The following is a 15,891-nucleotide window of genomic DNA, read 5'->3' on the forward strand; positions in this document are numbered from 1 at the left end:
TTAAACAACAAAGAACAAACGCATTTATTTACATTTTTCTACATATAAATCGTTCTGTTTTGTTAAACATGCGCCTGAGTGGATTATGATGTTTTTCAATCACGCTGGTGGTTTTAAAATGTCAGATCTCATCTTGTGAATTATTGGGTCAAGTATAATTTATGTGATTTTGAGATATTCTGTATCTGGTACTCTCAAACATTTCAGGATTAAAAATAATCATTAAGATATCTGCTAAATCTGTGTGTGGATTGTGCCTCTGATGATATCAATCTATAACAATTTTAGCTTCCTTCGCTATCTTCGTGTAGTGAATTCTTTCAATTTTGTAACACTGATTGAAAAGCAAGAATGAAATGTACTTTAAGATGCTTTTCAGTCCGCACTGCGCACCCTCGGGAGTTTGTTCACTTTGTTTGTTCCGTTTCATGTAAGGCGTCACAAAATGTCACATTTCGTAACAACTTACAGGAATTAAACTCAAAGTTTCATGTCAACCGCCATTATAGATGCAAAGCTCAATGTTTTGTTCTCTCTGACATCGCTTGATGAAACAACGTCGTTGTTGTAAAAAGCAAAGAAACAGTTGGAAAAAAGAATATAAATGCCGCAAAGATAAGGTAAGCAGTATAAGTAACGAAGAAAATCGATTCGCATTTCATCGAGTGAGGCTCACAAACATTGGGGTGCTGAGACTGAGCAGCACGGACTGGAAATCATCTTTAACAGTAATATTGCAATATCGCTATTCTTTGACGTCTCATTCCTTGCGATAGTTCATTATATGATGAAAACGCTTTCATTCAATAGATTCATTCATTATAACCATTTATGCAACTTTTGGTAATTAAGATATTCTTTTCAGTCTTGCCAATGATAATTTATCGACTAGCTGGCAATTTAGCTTATCAGTCTGGTGATGTGCAACCGTTTCTGAATTAATTGTGTTCACAACGTACTCGCCTTTGCTATCGAAATCCGTAAGTTTCTCAGAATCAGTGTGTTTTAGCATGATAATTTATGCAAATAATTTGTACATGATAATTTATGTAACAGAAGGCAAGCTATTCTTGCTGTTCATCACGGTCTCGGGGCTAATCTTGTTCATTACCACGAACGCTTTTTTCGGTTTCATTGTGCTCGATGTTCCCTTGCCGAGAGTGGATTTTTCATTCGCCACTGACACATTTCTTGACGTTTCCCATCTTTGTCTTCTTGCTTCCAGCGCCGCTCTGATTTCTTTACTTCTGACAACGTGGAAAATGAAGATGAGAAATCCCTGCAAGAGAGTAATAGACGATTTTGACAAGTGCTCTAAAGTTGAAGAAGCTAAGAAGCCCTGAAAATTTCTTTATCAAATTTACTTGGGCACTGTGGCCTTTCCATGTAACTGCGTACCCCATAAATTTTCCACGTCTCTGCTTTTCTTCGAACTTTTGTTTTGATACTCAAAATGGCCGCGAAACTTCGTTGCCACGAATGTTCACTACCATCCGTAAATTTTGGCGAATTTTATTTTGTTGAATTTTCGGTGGCATCTTATCGAAATTTCCACGTTTTTTTCTCTTATGATGTTATTTTGTCGTTTGACTTTTCTTTTTACCTGTAAAGAATTAAGAATTGTGAATAAATATTGAAAGATCAGCCCTGCATCCGTGACGGTGAGAACACCGAATAACCAGGTTACACCAAACAAAGGGAAAAGCACCACACACGCCTTCAGGCTTTGCCTAGAAAATGAAGGCGAAAAACAATAAAGTTAAACAATCGCTACACAATCATCAATAACAGAGCGCTTACTGAACTTTTCGCTTGAGAGTCTGTAAGTAATTGGTTTTGCTTTGCTTCGCTAAACCCCTTAAAAAGCTCCTGCCACTTTGTCATCCAATAAGAAGTAAAACCAAAACCAACCAATCTTGACTCACTTGCACACGTTTTCCCGCGCTCTAAGTCATCTACACGTATTTAGTTGGAGTTTTGATTGGTTCATTGGGTTGTCTGTGTCGTTCACGGTAATCGACTGGAGTGATAGGTTTGGGTTTAGTTTTACGATACTCAATTAAAAACCGCTCAAACAACCATAACCACAACAACGCAGTTATTGCATGCAAAACACCTGTTGATAACCGCCTGTTAGTTTGTGTACTATCACAGCTTATTTTACTCGCCCCGTTCTTCAGCACTAACGACTTGCTAAAAGTGCAGCGCATCTCACGAAAACAACACGTGATACGGCAAAACACGCCTGTAGTCAACCAGCCATCGATTTGACACTACGATATACGACAGCATTCGCAGACTGTAGCATCTGCCAACAACAGAACTAAACTACTTGCCTGAATGAGTGATTCTCCGAATTGCCAGACATATCTTTTAGCCTCATTATTTCCACTGTGATACGTATGAGTATGGCTAAGTTTACCTAAAAGAAAAAAAATGCTTGAATCAAGATCGTCTCTGATCAGATTGGGCTGTTATCAAAATAACAGATTAATACTCGGACAGGTCTGCAACCACGATCTTCCTAGACAGTCTGGAGGGTGCTGTGCAAGATAACAAGCTTGGTTATGACGCTATTAAATCTAGCCCTGCGTTCGATAGTTTTCCTTCTTCTCAGATTTTCAAAGATACGTCCGTGACGTTTTGTAAGAAGAGAATTTTCAACTTACCAAGCTTGCAGCTAACACAGATCCAACAAAAGCCCATACAAGACCAGACGAAAATGAGAACCAGCAACTATAACAAAGAATTTAAAAAAATGAAAACGAAAGAAAGGAATTAAGCATAACTAGAGGGATACTTTCATGTGTTTTGGTTTCTTCAAAGATAAAAGAAGCGTGAACAAGTGCTTTTGTTCAGTTACTGCATATCAGACTTCAATCCATATGAAATTAATTTTGTAAACACAATTACTCGTCAGGCATAACGTGTTGAAGAATGCACTGTTAAAGGAGCTCAGTCACCGTACTCGGCGGTTCTCTTTTTTTGTGAGTGAGCGAGTGAGAACTTTACTAAAGTGTCAAAAAGCCTTATAGCCTGGGAACAAAAACACCATACTACTTAGGGGACACTGCTAAAAAACTATACTAATACTAATATTAATACAATAAAAAAAATAAATGACTTGAAGGGCATTATGTGCAGCATAGGATGCAGCCCTTACAGCCGGTGTCCATTAAGCGAGTTATATCCCTTTTTTCTTTTTTTTTTTTTTTGTTTGGCCGCTACTGAATTCCCTTTAAATTGAAGGAAACCTGAAAACAGAAGTTTACTAAAATGGAAAAACACCAAAGAGATAATAATAAACCATAAAGGAACAAGAATGGTTAATTAAGGATGGAGAAGATTGACAAGGATTACAAACGGCAAACTTGAAAAATTTAGACTAAACTTTTGAAGACGCCCTAACCGTGACGTAGCTCCTTTAAGCTGATTCTTGAAAATAGTTGCCAATTCTGTTTTGACAAGTGAATGCAGTACCAAGAGAAGCTTGGCATTTTTCGCTCTATTTAATTTAACATGACGTCATGCGAGTAGAAAGAAACACGTGACCATTCATACTCACACGTCTTCCCGCATGCTGCTGCTCATATCCCCGTTAACCAAAACATTTGTGCAAATGGTAGTTGCAACCACGATTGTTGGAACGCCTGAAGAAAAATACAAAAGTACAGCAGGTTATTATTAATTTCTCTGTATCGTGAAATCAGTGATGAAAATAAATGTACGAGGGTCTCTAGACTGATGTTTGAGTTTCGCAAAGAAAATATTTCAATATCGTTTACAGTTTCATTCATTGACTGATTTTTGACTTATAGCTAGGAACAATAGTAGTAGTTTGGGAGAACAAGAGATTTTTGCTGTGTGAAGTGTGAACAGTGTTCCCTTTTTTGGAGTGAGCACAAACTTTTACGAGGGTTTTTAGTTTCAATAGAAACAAGAACAAAAATGTTTTGTATGTTCACTAGGTCACACTGTGAGAAAAAGAAAGGATAGTAAAACCGCTCCAACTTATAATTATTCCCTTACGGGAAACTGTCTACACTAGTAGCCGGAGAACAGAAGCTGGTAAACAAGTACGATGTAAGTGATACTTCTCTTACGAACGTCAGAAGCGAATCGAGGACGTAACGAACTCAGCGCCAATGTACATAAAAGCAGCACGTAAAGTCTATTCTTTACTGCATTGATTTTATGTATTAATTTTATTACCCCATGCGAAGCCATAAAAGTACATGTTGTTTGTGGAAATATTGAAGACTTTAACGACTTTCAAATACAACATAACTCCTTCCATAACCATCCATCCAAAAGCAACGAGGTATAGATAGTTCACTGTTATAGCAACAGCAATGCACAGAGCCTGAAAGAAGAATATGAAATAAAACAAATAACATGAAAAAATTAAAATGACACTGTCGGTTCATGTTTTGCTCTTCAGAAACCTTGTAGAAGTTATTAATTCCTGTCTCCTGTAAGCTTTTTATTTTGCTGATTTTCTCTTTTTTCTCGTAAAATCATATTCGAGAACTCAGGCAATGGAAAATTTCAAACTAAACATTTAATGTATAAATTCAATATAATTATATCTATTAATTAACGACAACAAAGAATGTCGAATGAGTAAAAATACAAAACAATAAACAGTCATGCAGCTTTACGCTCGATATAACCAACGAAACAATGAAGAAACAACTGAACAAACAAAACAATAAAAAAGGCTCATTGTAACGTTTGCGGTTATAGTTTTCGCAAGTTTGGAATGAAATTTCTCCCATTATTTATGGCCCCTCTCAGTCATGTGCTATGTACAAAGTCAATCATTATAAGTGGTAAATGCCAAGAAATATTTAAATACTTTATATTATATGTTGTATATTATTAAGTATGGAAAAAAAAACAACAACAACAACAACAACAACAACAACTAGATCGAAATTACCTTCACCGAAGTGGCATTGATACCGGCCATAAATATCAACTGGGCAATGGCCAGAGAGGTGACCAGATTTAGCCGAATATGAGACTGCGTAGTTCTTAGGTTCCTTGGAAAGAAACGAAAGAGATCTTCAGAATTTATAAGGGGTCTTAGCATTTGCAAGTTACAATCAAGACTCTCCGCGCAATTTTCAGCAGAAATGTCCAAAAACAAAAGCCTATTAAAGAAAACCTGCCAAGAAGTGACTCAAAAGCCTTCAAAAGGAGGTTTTTTTTATCGATTACAGAATCGTTCCTCCTCGTGTTTGTTTTGCTTTGATTTGTACAACTGTACACATTTTTGATGCTTGTCGAAAAATGTGCCCATAAACACCGCAATTCTTTCACATGAGCGGAATCAAAACTGGGAGAAATCCTTTGGGTAGGAACTGTTTGGACTTTGGATTAGTACTTGACTGGACACATACCTCGAGACTGCGACATATATAGTTATCACTGTGTTATAGGGAAACTCTTCAATGTAACAGATAGCTTCCAGTGAGTATTGTTTCCCCTTGAGCTCTAGCGTTGCACTCACCGCCAACTCGATGGGAAAGACGTTTGTCTTCTTGTGATACCTTTAATTTCAAAAAGCGCGTTATTGAAATACTACAGGATAATTGAAAGGGGAAAAAGATGATACTTACATAAGAATCAAGTAGACTAGTATGGTAAGAATCTCGCCGACTAGAGACAGGGCAAATCCAATGTAGGTCACCATCTCCAGGGCAAACTTGTGACCATCTGGAATCTAAAAAAAAAGTTATAAACTTAAATTTTGCTGCAAACTGACAAGGCTAGGTTAACCGTACCGAAATGAGATTAAGTGAAGTCTGGACTTTCCTACCTCCGTTTCTCCCACTTCCATTAAAACAGCAAAATTTGTCAAATGATTACATTGGCAAGTGGTGTGTTCTTCTGTTTCCTGGACCAATGTACAACCTTTTTTTGACCACGCTCCGTCAAACTTTGTTCTACGCAGAAGGAAATTTATCAAAATCAAAATTCGAAAGAAGCCTGGTAGCGAAAGAGGGAAGATGTGCGAGGAAGCCGACAGGAAGCGGAAGTACCACTGGACTTCCTAATAAGGCATGCTTAATATGTAGTCTGAGAGGAGATATTACACCAAAGGAGATACTTTCCCAGTCAATAAATTTTATTGTGGATGATCGAAGAGTAGGAAACGATCGCTTCTCAAGGGAAGGATAGAAAGAAGTAATGTTTAGGTTGGCTTTTCAGTGGGAGAAGTAGTTGTGTTGACAGAAGTTGTTGCTTTTTTCGGGTTTGAAATGCGTGTACTATCATTCGTGTATATAATCATTCAGTCAATCAATCAATCAGTCAATCAATCAGTCAACCATGTAAAAAACGATTGATGATAATTTCGAGAAAAATAGCAAAAAGGAACTAATGCATTTGTTAACAAGTTGCATGAGATTTTCTGGAAATTTATCTACCTGATAGAGAAGTCCCAGAATGCACAGCTCGATTTCTTGGCTGTCGTTTGTCTCTGAAGAAAGGACATTAACATGTTTCACGGTGTTTGACGTTTCCTGCAATTTCGCATTGCAGCCAGAAGGTTACAACTGTCTACTTTAAGTACACAACTGAGTCGACATTCAGTTTCAATAATATCTCCCAAAAATGAGTAGAAATGACGTTTAGAAATTATTTACTGCAACAACTTAGTTTTTACAATCGTCTTCATGTTCTGGTGGGAATCAGTCCAATCGGCTACAATGCAGAAAAATGTTTTGCTTGAAAACTTCATACCACTGAAAAATTAATTGTTTCGTTCAACTAATCAATAATTTACGTTTTTGAACAACTGAACAACGCCTTATGAAGACAAATTAAAGGGCACGACTTAAAAACCTTGAACAAAACCGACAGTTTTTCAGATTCTAAGTTCATTGCTATCTTCTAACTAGTCCTCGTTGACTCTAAATTGAATTGTATCTTTTTTTTTAATTTCTTCCTGTTACGTACCTTTCTATTTTTAACCTTGATTATCACGTCATCGTTTAATATGCCTTGAATTTCTGGAGTTATTGAGCAAGATATAATCCGGGAACGAATAGTTGTTTCCAATCTAAAGAAGCAAAAAGCTCGCATTTGATCACCATGTTAAGAAAAAGTATGTTGAATATCAGGAAAAACCTTACTCATAGGAGCAGACTTAATTTCACTTGCCGTTGCAATGTCGTTTCAACAAAGTCAACATACTGTCGGATATGGTCTGGGCTATAGTTGGCCCTTATAGTTATTTTCAGTTTCCTGTGAGGAGTTCGCACAGTTATTGAAAATATCAAAACAAAACAGCAAGGGAAAAAAAAAATACTTACTCGTTATCTACCCCATTCTCCTCTTCGGGCATTAATTCGGCGGCATTTTTGTACAGCATACAGACCACATAGCGTTCTGAAACAGATTGAATAAACATGGAAAAAAATATTTCATTCTCCAAAATACTTATTATACCAAGTAATTGCTACAACAAACAAGTTGATGAGATGGACTGTCTGTTGAAGACACCTAACTTCCTATTCTTGCGAATTGGCCAGGAGTTAGTCAAAATTTAAGGTAATCAAGTGCAATTAACCTAAAAAGGATAAACAATAAATTTTCGTTACCTCTAGCAGCGAAGAGGCTGGCGGGAAGTCTCATGGCACCCTTCTCCTCTTGTATAAAACTTTCGTCAAAAGAACTTCTTTCAGATGGAAAAATGACATCACGCTTATGATATGCAGGTAGTTTCATTACTGTCATGCCTGGCAGACGAGCGAAAAAAAAGAAGAGATATTTAAATCAATCGAAATACTACAGCAAAATAAAACCAGACGTTTAAAAAAGGTAAAGGGGGACAAGAACTATAAAATTAAAATTAATAGAACATCCTGGAAAATATAGAATGAATACTATGAAATGTGGAAAAATGCATTGATTATTAAAGTAACGTAAACAGTTTGATACACTTCACAGGGAGTTCATACAAATATGCAGCATACTAATTCGGTATAATTGCATAGTAAGGTCGTTTTATACCCATAGCGTTGGATCCCCAATTATTACGTGCAGTCTTAACCGCAGGGTTTTATGAATGGAATTGCGCAGCGCTTGGGTAGAAACAATCCAAGAAGGGCGAACACTTTTCTAACAGCAAACAACAAAGACTTTAAACATTTTAATTTAACCCCAGAGTTAGAAATTAAAATGTTATAGAGTGAAAGCAAAAATAATAGCAGTGTTAGCTTCGCTACCCGAAATAAAAATTAAAAATACCATGCAGCCGGTTGAAAGAAAAGACATTTTACATATCTTCATCGATGGAATTCCATACTGATGCGCCTTGAAATCTTGTATTGAATATATCTTATATTGAATAGTTATGGATTTGTGTTATTTCAGTGAATAAAATTTTAGAATAAAATAATAAAGCTAGATGGTAATGGCTTTCTCAATGCCTTACCTATCTCTTGCTGCACCATGAAAAGTTCCGTCTCGGAGCCATTGTGTGACGTCATGTGAAGACTGGCGTACTGCAAAACAAACTTCTCCAACTTTTCGCAGCTAACTAGAATATTGGTTTTCAAGCCACTGTTCTGTATTTCAATCACATTCTCAAGTAGCTTTGAAGTTAGGTTTACAGCATCCTGCAAGAAAACCCAAAAATGACGTTAAATTTTAATCTTCAATTTTCCTCTCTCTATAACGTAAGTCTTCATAACGTATTCCTTTACTAAACTCCTTGGAGTGCTGAAATGTACTATAACTGCTACGAGATTCAAGTTAGCTTCATCATTTGCTCGATAATATTTAAAAGAGACGCCCTCGCTCATATAGTTGGAAAAAGGCAAAAAAAAAAAAAAAAGCTGCATTCTGAGCCAAAAATTTCATCTAACATTAGAATAGAATACATGTAACCAGTGAATCCTTCAACAACTATTTTGAAAGAAAAGAAAACTGTTTAAAACAAAAGGAAAAGCACACGTATTTTCCTGCCAGAAAATTGACTAAAAAAGGTTCTTTAAATTTCCATCTGCAAAATGCCGACTGAACCCTCAAAAATTGAATATAACATTGCATATTTTAATTACGGCGATACCCAAATGTATTTACAACTTTCGACTTAACTATCATCATTACCGCTAAGGACGACGCTTCGCTAGCGTTGAGCTGCTTGAGTCTACTGTCATGTTCTGTTATCTAGAAAAATAATAAAGGTAATGTTAAAGCATTTTAAGTTTTAAGAGTGAATAGCCGCATTCGACACGTTTAAATAACTACCTTGATTGCGACTTAACAGTCAATACTGAGATATGTCTAGCAAAATCGCCTGTTTGTTCGATTATCTCGAAACATTGTCATTTTAGTTAAACATTTCATGAAAAGCCAAATTTCTATTCTTTGGTGCTGTATCTAGAAACTGTTAGAGTCGCATCTTCGTTACAATACTGTCACTGGCTTTTCGAGACCCCTCCAACGGTGGTCAGAAGTTTGGAAAGAAGAGATTGATTAAGCTTTAACCGCTATCTTATCACTCGTTCCATTTATATTATAAGCGAAAATAATCGTTGAATTTGATAAAAATATGAAGGTAACGCACATTTGTGATGTATTCATCATTTTTATATTCCAAAACTATCCACTAATATAATTACAAAATATCACTGGGAAACGAAAAAAATATTGAAACTCTTTAAACAAAGTTACAAATAGAAGACAAGTTATCGGCATCAAAAAGCTTACCAACTTTTCTATGCGTGAGGAAGGGAAAACAGTTGTGGAGCTCACTGTAGGGAAGCCATATGAAGAAGAATGAATGGAGGTTGAAGACGGTAAACGTAACGATGAAGTAACTGTATGGGACGATCCTTGTAACAATGGTGTGGGAGAAATCGAGGGAGATAAAGTTAAAATTGATGATGCTGATGAGGACAACAATGATGGTAATGACGATGCTGCTAGCTTCATTGTATTTGTTGTTGTTGTTTTTGTTGTTACTGCTGCTGTTGCTGTTGCTGTCGTTACGGATGATGAAGACTGTACATGCACGTGAGATGATGGCTGAGGCGAAGGTGAACCTGCATATTCACATTAAGTCAATAATAAACAACAAACAAGTAAAATATTTCAATTTTCATCGCAATTGGAACATTATTAAATTTGTCGACAGACAGAGAAAATGTGGATTGCCAAACTTATTAACTTACTCACGGAGGCCAGGGTTGATGCTAAAACGGTCTAAACTCTTAGTCCTGTTCTTATACATACTATGTATGCTGATGACATGCCAACGACATATGCACCGATTATGCCAGGCATGCAATCCAGGCAGATGGGGATGGATACAACTAGTTCAGGGCCTTCGTCGCTACCATGGCCACATATTTAAGTCCGATTAGTCCAACTTCGCAGACAAGTAAGCTATATCCCAATGAACCGTGTTTTTTTTTTTTTTTTTTCGATTTATCCCAAGGTACACTGCTTTTCAAAATAGCAGAGGACTTGGAGTAAATTATGCCAAAGAGCAAAAGAAGAGCGCGTTGCTTGACACACACATTTGAGGCTAATAAGCTTCTTTTATGCTTATGCTTATGCTTATGCTTATGCCTATGCCTTAGCCTATGCCTATGCCTACGCCTCTGCTTCTGCTTCTGCTTCTGCTTCTGCTTATGCTTATGCTTATGCTTATGCTTATGCTTCTGCTAATGCTTATGCTTATGCTTCTGCTTCTGCTTCTGCTTCTGCTTCTGCTTCTGCTTCTGCTTCTGCTTCTGCTTCTGCTTCTGCTTATGCTTATGCTTCTGCTTCTGCTTCTGCTTCTGCTTATGCTTATGCTTATGCTTATGCTTATGCTTATGCTTATGCTTATGCTTCTGCTTCTGCTTATGCTTATGCTTCTGCTTATGCTTATGCTTCTGCTTCTGCTTATGCTTCTACTTCTGCTTCTGCTTCTACTTATGCTTATGCTTCTGCTTCTGCTTCTGCTTCTGCTTCTGCTTCTGCTTCTGCTTCTGCTTCTGCTTCTGCTTCTGCTTCTGCTTCTGCTTCTGCTTCTGCTTCTGCTTATGCTTATGCTTCTGCTTCTGCTTATGCTTATGCTTATGCTTATGCTTATGCTTATGCTTATGCTTATGCTTATGCTTATGCTTATGCTTATGCTTATGCTTATGCTTATGCTTATGCTTATGCTTATGCTTGCGTCGCTTGTGAGGACCAGGCTTTACTTACTTGTCAAAATTACGTCGTCACTTTCTCCAACTTGACAGATGTACTTTCTATGTGCTCCACAATCATCCGCTACCAAGACGTCTTCAGTAGTAGCATACAAACACCGTTTCGAAAAGCCCAGTTTGCCTTGCTCAGCCCTGTTCACAATTGCTTCAAAATTTGCATTCGAAGCCACACGAGTCCCATCCCCCCAAACAAAGTCGTTTAAGCTTTCGTCGTACTTGACACCCACCCAGTAGTCTGTAGTGTGATGTTGTTTGAAGGTCTGTCTAGCTTTAACAATTTCGTCTAGGTTTTTTATTTTAGCGAGGAAGGCTCCCTTACTATTGCAGTTGTTCGCGGCAGATGACCAGCGTTGATGGCTGTCATATGATGTGTAGGTAACTTCTTCACTCTCAATTTGAGTCACTAAAAATGGGAGATAATTGAGTTCGCAAAGTTATTTAGAAATACCTACGACACTGGCTTAAAATGATAGCACTCTTGAACATTGGAGAACAATTTCAATACCAGATGGGTACCAGTTGCTATTCCCAGGAAACATTTATAGACTTAATCAATAGTGCCGATTAATAAATTGCTGCCAATTAAAAAATTCTTTTGTAAGTATTAAAACTAGCCCAACTAACTTCGTTTCTGAGTTGATAATTCAAACGAATTTTTACTCTCAAACGAGGCTAGTTGGGATAATTTAAATACATACAAAATAATTTTAATTTAGCAGCCATTTATGAATAGGGTCTATAATTATTTTTAATGAGCAAGTTTATCAATTGTCTATGTTCCACGATTGCGACATGCTGAACATTTCATCTTTAAAAGTGGAGTTTTTTGTTTTTATGCTACTTTGATTTCGTATGGACCGGTTTTTATTTTTTTAATTTTTAGTTTGATTACTACAGATTTCTAAATATATTTGGAAAACCAAAACCTTAAACTCGGAAGTTGAAAAGAAAGTCAGATTGTTTCCCTTATTTTCAGATACGAATAACTGATTTATCAAATGATGTAAATTTGGCTATAAATTATATTAGTTTTCTTATCTTGTGTAGAGAGAACGACGAACGATACAGATAATCCCTATATTGGCGATCTCTAAAATTAGGTATAGTTAGAAATCAGATGGAAAGCAAATATAATGTCATTTGACAGACAACAGTCACCAAAATAACCTTCCACAGCCACTTAGACGACAAAGCAAGAAGACCTGCAATCTTTCTTTGAAAGATGATTTTTATTGCTCTTTTCTTTTCCTTTTCAGAATATTCTAACAATTCACATTGTGCCAGAATGCAGGTGTTTAGTGTTAGAATGTGTTCGCTGTATAGAACTGTGATTATAAATCTTCTATTGTTCTTAGATGCTGACCAGCGCTTCAGTATAAGAACACTATACAAACTTTAACGTTGCCGCTAAGGAAATATCTAAAATAGATTTTGTATAATTAGAAAATGATAAACTAGGCAAAAAAACTTTGGCTTATGTTGACTGGCTTATGGCGGTCTTCAGGATTTTGCTTAATCCTAATAACGTCTACCATTATGCAAGTTAATTATTTATCTATTTTTTTTTTTTCTTTATTTTAATCAGTCATGATAGGCCAAAATCTAGTTAAATTATTGTGAGAATTTGGAAACCTGTAGATTACGAGAGGATAATTTCAGGGAAACATTCTCCGACTTCAATTAATCTAAAATGAGTACTATACTTTTTGTCTAAAAAAAACTTCGAATTAAAAACTTAGAAAAAAAAGCAAACATCAATGGCTGAAAGGAGGTAGGTAAATTTTACTTAGTATGCTGTAGGTTTTTTTAGGGAGCTCTCCCGGCAGAAAAAAATAAATAAGGTTTCTTAATTACCATTTTAACTGACTACATAATATGTAAAAGATATTTTTACACAAACAAATGCAAGCTGGAATGAGCTATTCACAAAAGTAGGATTGTGATGTTATTGATTTGAAGTATTTCCTGAGAAGCGCATGGAAATAGACAATTGTTCCGTAAGCAAAATTCATTCAGAACTCAATATTCACCCAAACTACACGGAGAGCTTCTGCGAAAACTGAACTTCCTCAGCCTTACCTAAACAGTCTAAACACTTTTGCAATGCTTTCTTTGTGAATATTATCTGCGAAGAAACTTCTGCACCAATCTATTTTTGGTGATGTGTCCATTAAGGAATAACTACTACCTTCCAGGTAATTTGCTGATTGCAGGTAATGTTATATTGTCGAATTGCAACTTCATAACATCCGAGGATGCGAATAAATAACGATGTCCCAGTAAATGTAAGTAATAACGTGTCGCAGCCGCTAATTATATACACCTGTGCTTGCGAATAAATGCAAACACGTGAAACCGTTTCTTGTCGAGGTTAAAAATAAGAAAAAAACTAAAAATAAAAGTACTTTAGTGATATAGTACAAAAAGTATGTGTACGGAGCGATCAAATGAAAGTTCTGTACATCGCACTCTTACCAGCAAGAAATGAGGTAGTAGAAACTATTAGCTGTATAAACTTAATCCTGTTTTTCCCAAGGAATGCCATTTGTTGTGGATCAGGTTTGGTGCTTTGCTGATCTTGTTTCAGTGTAAAGTGAGACTATTGTCTCTAGCAGATGACTTCATTGTGAAAATCGTATATCTGCAAGGATATCACAGGTTATTTATAGTTAGATGTCGGTCAGGGAAAAAGGCGAGTGTCATGCTATATACGCCATTCATCACTGAATCAAAGCAGGAATGGCAAATGTGACAATGACAAGTTCTTATTTTAATTTTTGTTTGATTCTTTGTTTATTCGTGTTAGAATCACGTCGTACTTAGACCTGTCTGATTTTTGGCACAACGCAAAACCATTTTTCTCTGAAAAAAAAATGGACCAATGATGTGAAAAGCTGTAGAGCGTACATGTCTATACACTCCCGAATGGCCCTCCATTTACGTACATGAAAATCAGTTCATTATTGAATACTTCCCAGATTCTCTAATACACTTATAATCCAAAAACGCTATATTATGAGGGAGATCGCTTTGCTTTCCTTATTCTTATTCCTTAATTATAAGAAGATAACAAGAAAACAAGATGTTTCATAAATTGGGTAGGAGCAATTAGCTAATATGCGATAAAGAGGTTCCAGCTTAATGTGCAAAGATATCTGGGGCCAATAGTAAGTACCGAAACTAAGCAATACATTACAGATATGTGGGGAGCAAAAGCCGTGATCTTGAACTTAACCGAATTGATATCATAACTGAAAGTATTATAGCTATCGCGTTGATTACCGAGCAAATATTGATACAAATATCACACCCAAACAAACATCAATACCAAATCTTTTGGTGCTCAACCCTTATCAATATTTCTCTACAAGTAGGTGTAATATGGGAAATCCATAATCCATCTTCTCTCTCCAAGGTAAAAAAAGCTCGTTTAATTTGAAGCAAAATCTCTTCAGTAATTTGGAAACCCCCAAGTGGCTGCGTGGCTTACTGTTATTGCGTGGAAGAGACGACGACACATAAGCTAACTCAACTTTTAATCTCCACCTCATGTGCTCTCTCTCTACATCCCATAATACTCTAGACTCGTGTCCAATCCCCTAACGCTTACATTCATATATCTGATGAATGAGTGATTTACTCAAATTTACAGAAATTTTATAACGTTCCAGACTGATCATGTTTCATGCTGACCTCTGCTCCCAATATATATCTCACTAGCTTCTAAGCGTGCTTTGGATTTTTCCTCCCTCCCCTCCCTCCGTTAAGGCTCCGTTAGGCCTACCCGGCTGACCTGAAATCGTACGTAAAACAAGATGACTACGGACACATTGCCAGATGTCGTTGACAAAGTTTTGACCCTCGAAGCTTTTGGATTTGGCACCGTGACTAGTTTAAAGTATCGCCTAAAAAAAAAAACAAGGTCATATATGATTACATTATCTTAATGCATATCCTCCGTAAATATTCCTCTTTGAGCAGCTGGGAGTTACGATTTGAGCCACGTCAGAGCCCTTAGTTCCCTTTATTAACTTTAAAGATGAGATCAATCGTCTAATGTCTTCCTCGTACTCCCACATGGCAAACATGTAAATCACGGTTTTATTTTTATCTCAATCTTGTAACTGATGTTTCTACCGTGTTTAAATAAAGTGTATGATGATGATGATGATGATGATGATGATGATGATGATGAAATTGATGAAATCGATATAGTACGTAGTTGTATTCATATCCCTGTATCCAAATCAATTTTCTAGTTGCAAGCTTCTTCTGTCCCTCTCAGCACTGATTAAACGGTTCATTTAGCAATGGCTCTAAGGTACAGTTTGAATTACTTAAGCTAGAGTACTTGGTACTTTAGTGCCAAAATAGAAACCTTTGAGAACGTTTTAAGTCTCACGAACACACATATTTAAACCAACCTATGTACTTCTTCTTCTGCCTATTTTACCAGTCTAACATAATTGTTCGTTATTTTCCACGGACTCTTCATTCCCAACTTCATTTCCCAGCCAAAAAAAAAAAGCGTTAAAAGTTGTTGTGGCGACAAGCTCGATTCGCCAAATACGTGAATGCAAAACAGCGTGGTGTTTATATTTTTTTAGATATACATTATTTTAGAAAAAAAAAAAATGTCAGATCTTGGTTTAAGAAATATTCACGACCATTTATT

The 15,891-nt window shown here is 36.4% G+C and overlaps 1 protein-coding gene across 2 annotated transcripts in view; it reads right to left on the minus strand.

The window, feature by feature from the left end:
• The window catches only part of LOC110067138 (adhesion G protein-coupled receptor D1-like), a 21,003-nt gene continuing 5,112 nt past the window's right edge, over positions 1–15,891 (minus strand). For both annotated transcript variants that reach the window (XM_089271236.1, XM_089271237.1), the window contains 18 exons: positions 13,692–13,857; positions 11,212–11,619; positions 9,727–10,061; positions 9,124–9,183; positions 8,447–8,630; positions 7,611–7,748; positions 7,323–7,398; positions 6,967–7,069; positions 6,435–6,487; positions 5,825–5,951; positions 5,625–5,728; positions 4,943–5,045; positions 4,213–4,363; positions 3,566–3,650; positions 2,670–2,736; positions 2,337–2,422; positions 1,604–1,730; positions 1–1,279 (listed from right to left, as the gene is read on the minus strand). In XM_089271236.1, coding sequence (XP_089127362.1) covers positions 1,046–1,279; positions 1,604–1,730; positions 2,337–2,422; positions 2,670–2,736; positions 3,566–3,650; positions 4,213–4,363; positions 4,943–5,045; positions 5,625–5,728; positions 5,825–5,951; positions 6,435–6,487; positions 6,967–7,069; positions 7,323–7,398; positions 7,611–7,748; positions 8,447–8,630; positions 9,124–9,183; positions 9,727–10,061; positions 11,212–11,619; positions 13,692–13,761 — 2,511 coding nt within the window. In that variant the 5' untranslated portion in view covers positions 13,762–13,857 and the 3' untranslated portion in view covers positions 1–1,045. The remainder of the gene's footprint in view (positions 1,280–1,603; positions 1,731–2,336; positions 2,423–2,669; positions 2,737–3,565; positions 3,651–4,212; positions 4,364–4,942; positions 5,046–5,624; positions 5,729–5,824; positions 5,952–6,434; positions 6,488–6,966; positions 7,070–7,322; positions 7,399–7,610; positions 7,749–8,446; positions 8,631–9,123; positions 9,184–9,726; positions 10,062–11,211; positions 11,620–13,691; positions 13,858–15,891) is intronic.

Source organism: Orbicella faveolata, unplaced genomic scaffold (assembly GCF_042242905.1).
Source record: "Orbicella faveolata isolate gen_17 unplaced genomic scaffold, um_ofav_v1 contig_34, whole genome shotgun sequence".
NCBI lineage: Eukaryota > Metazoa > Cnidaria > Anthozoa > Scleractinia > Merulinidae > Orbicella > Orbicella faveolata.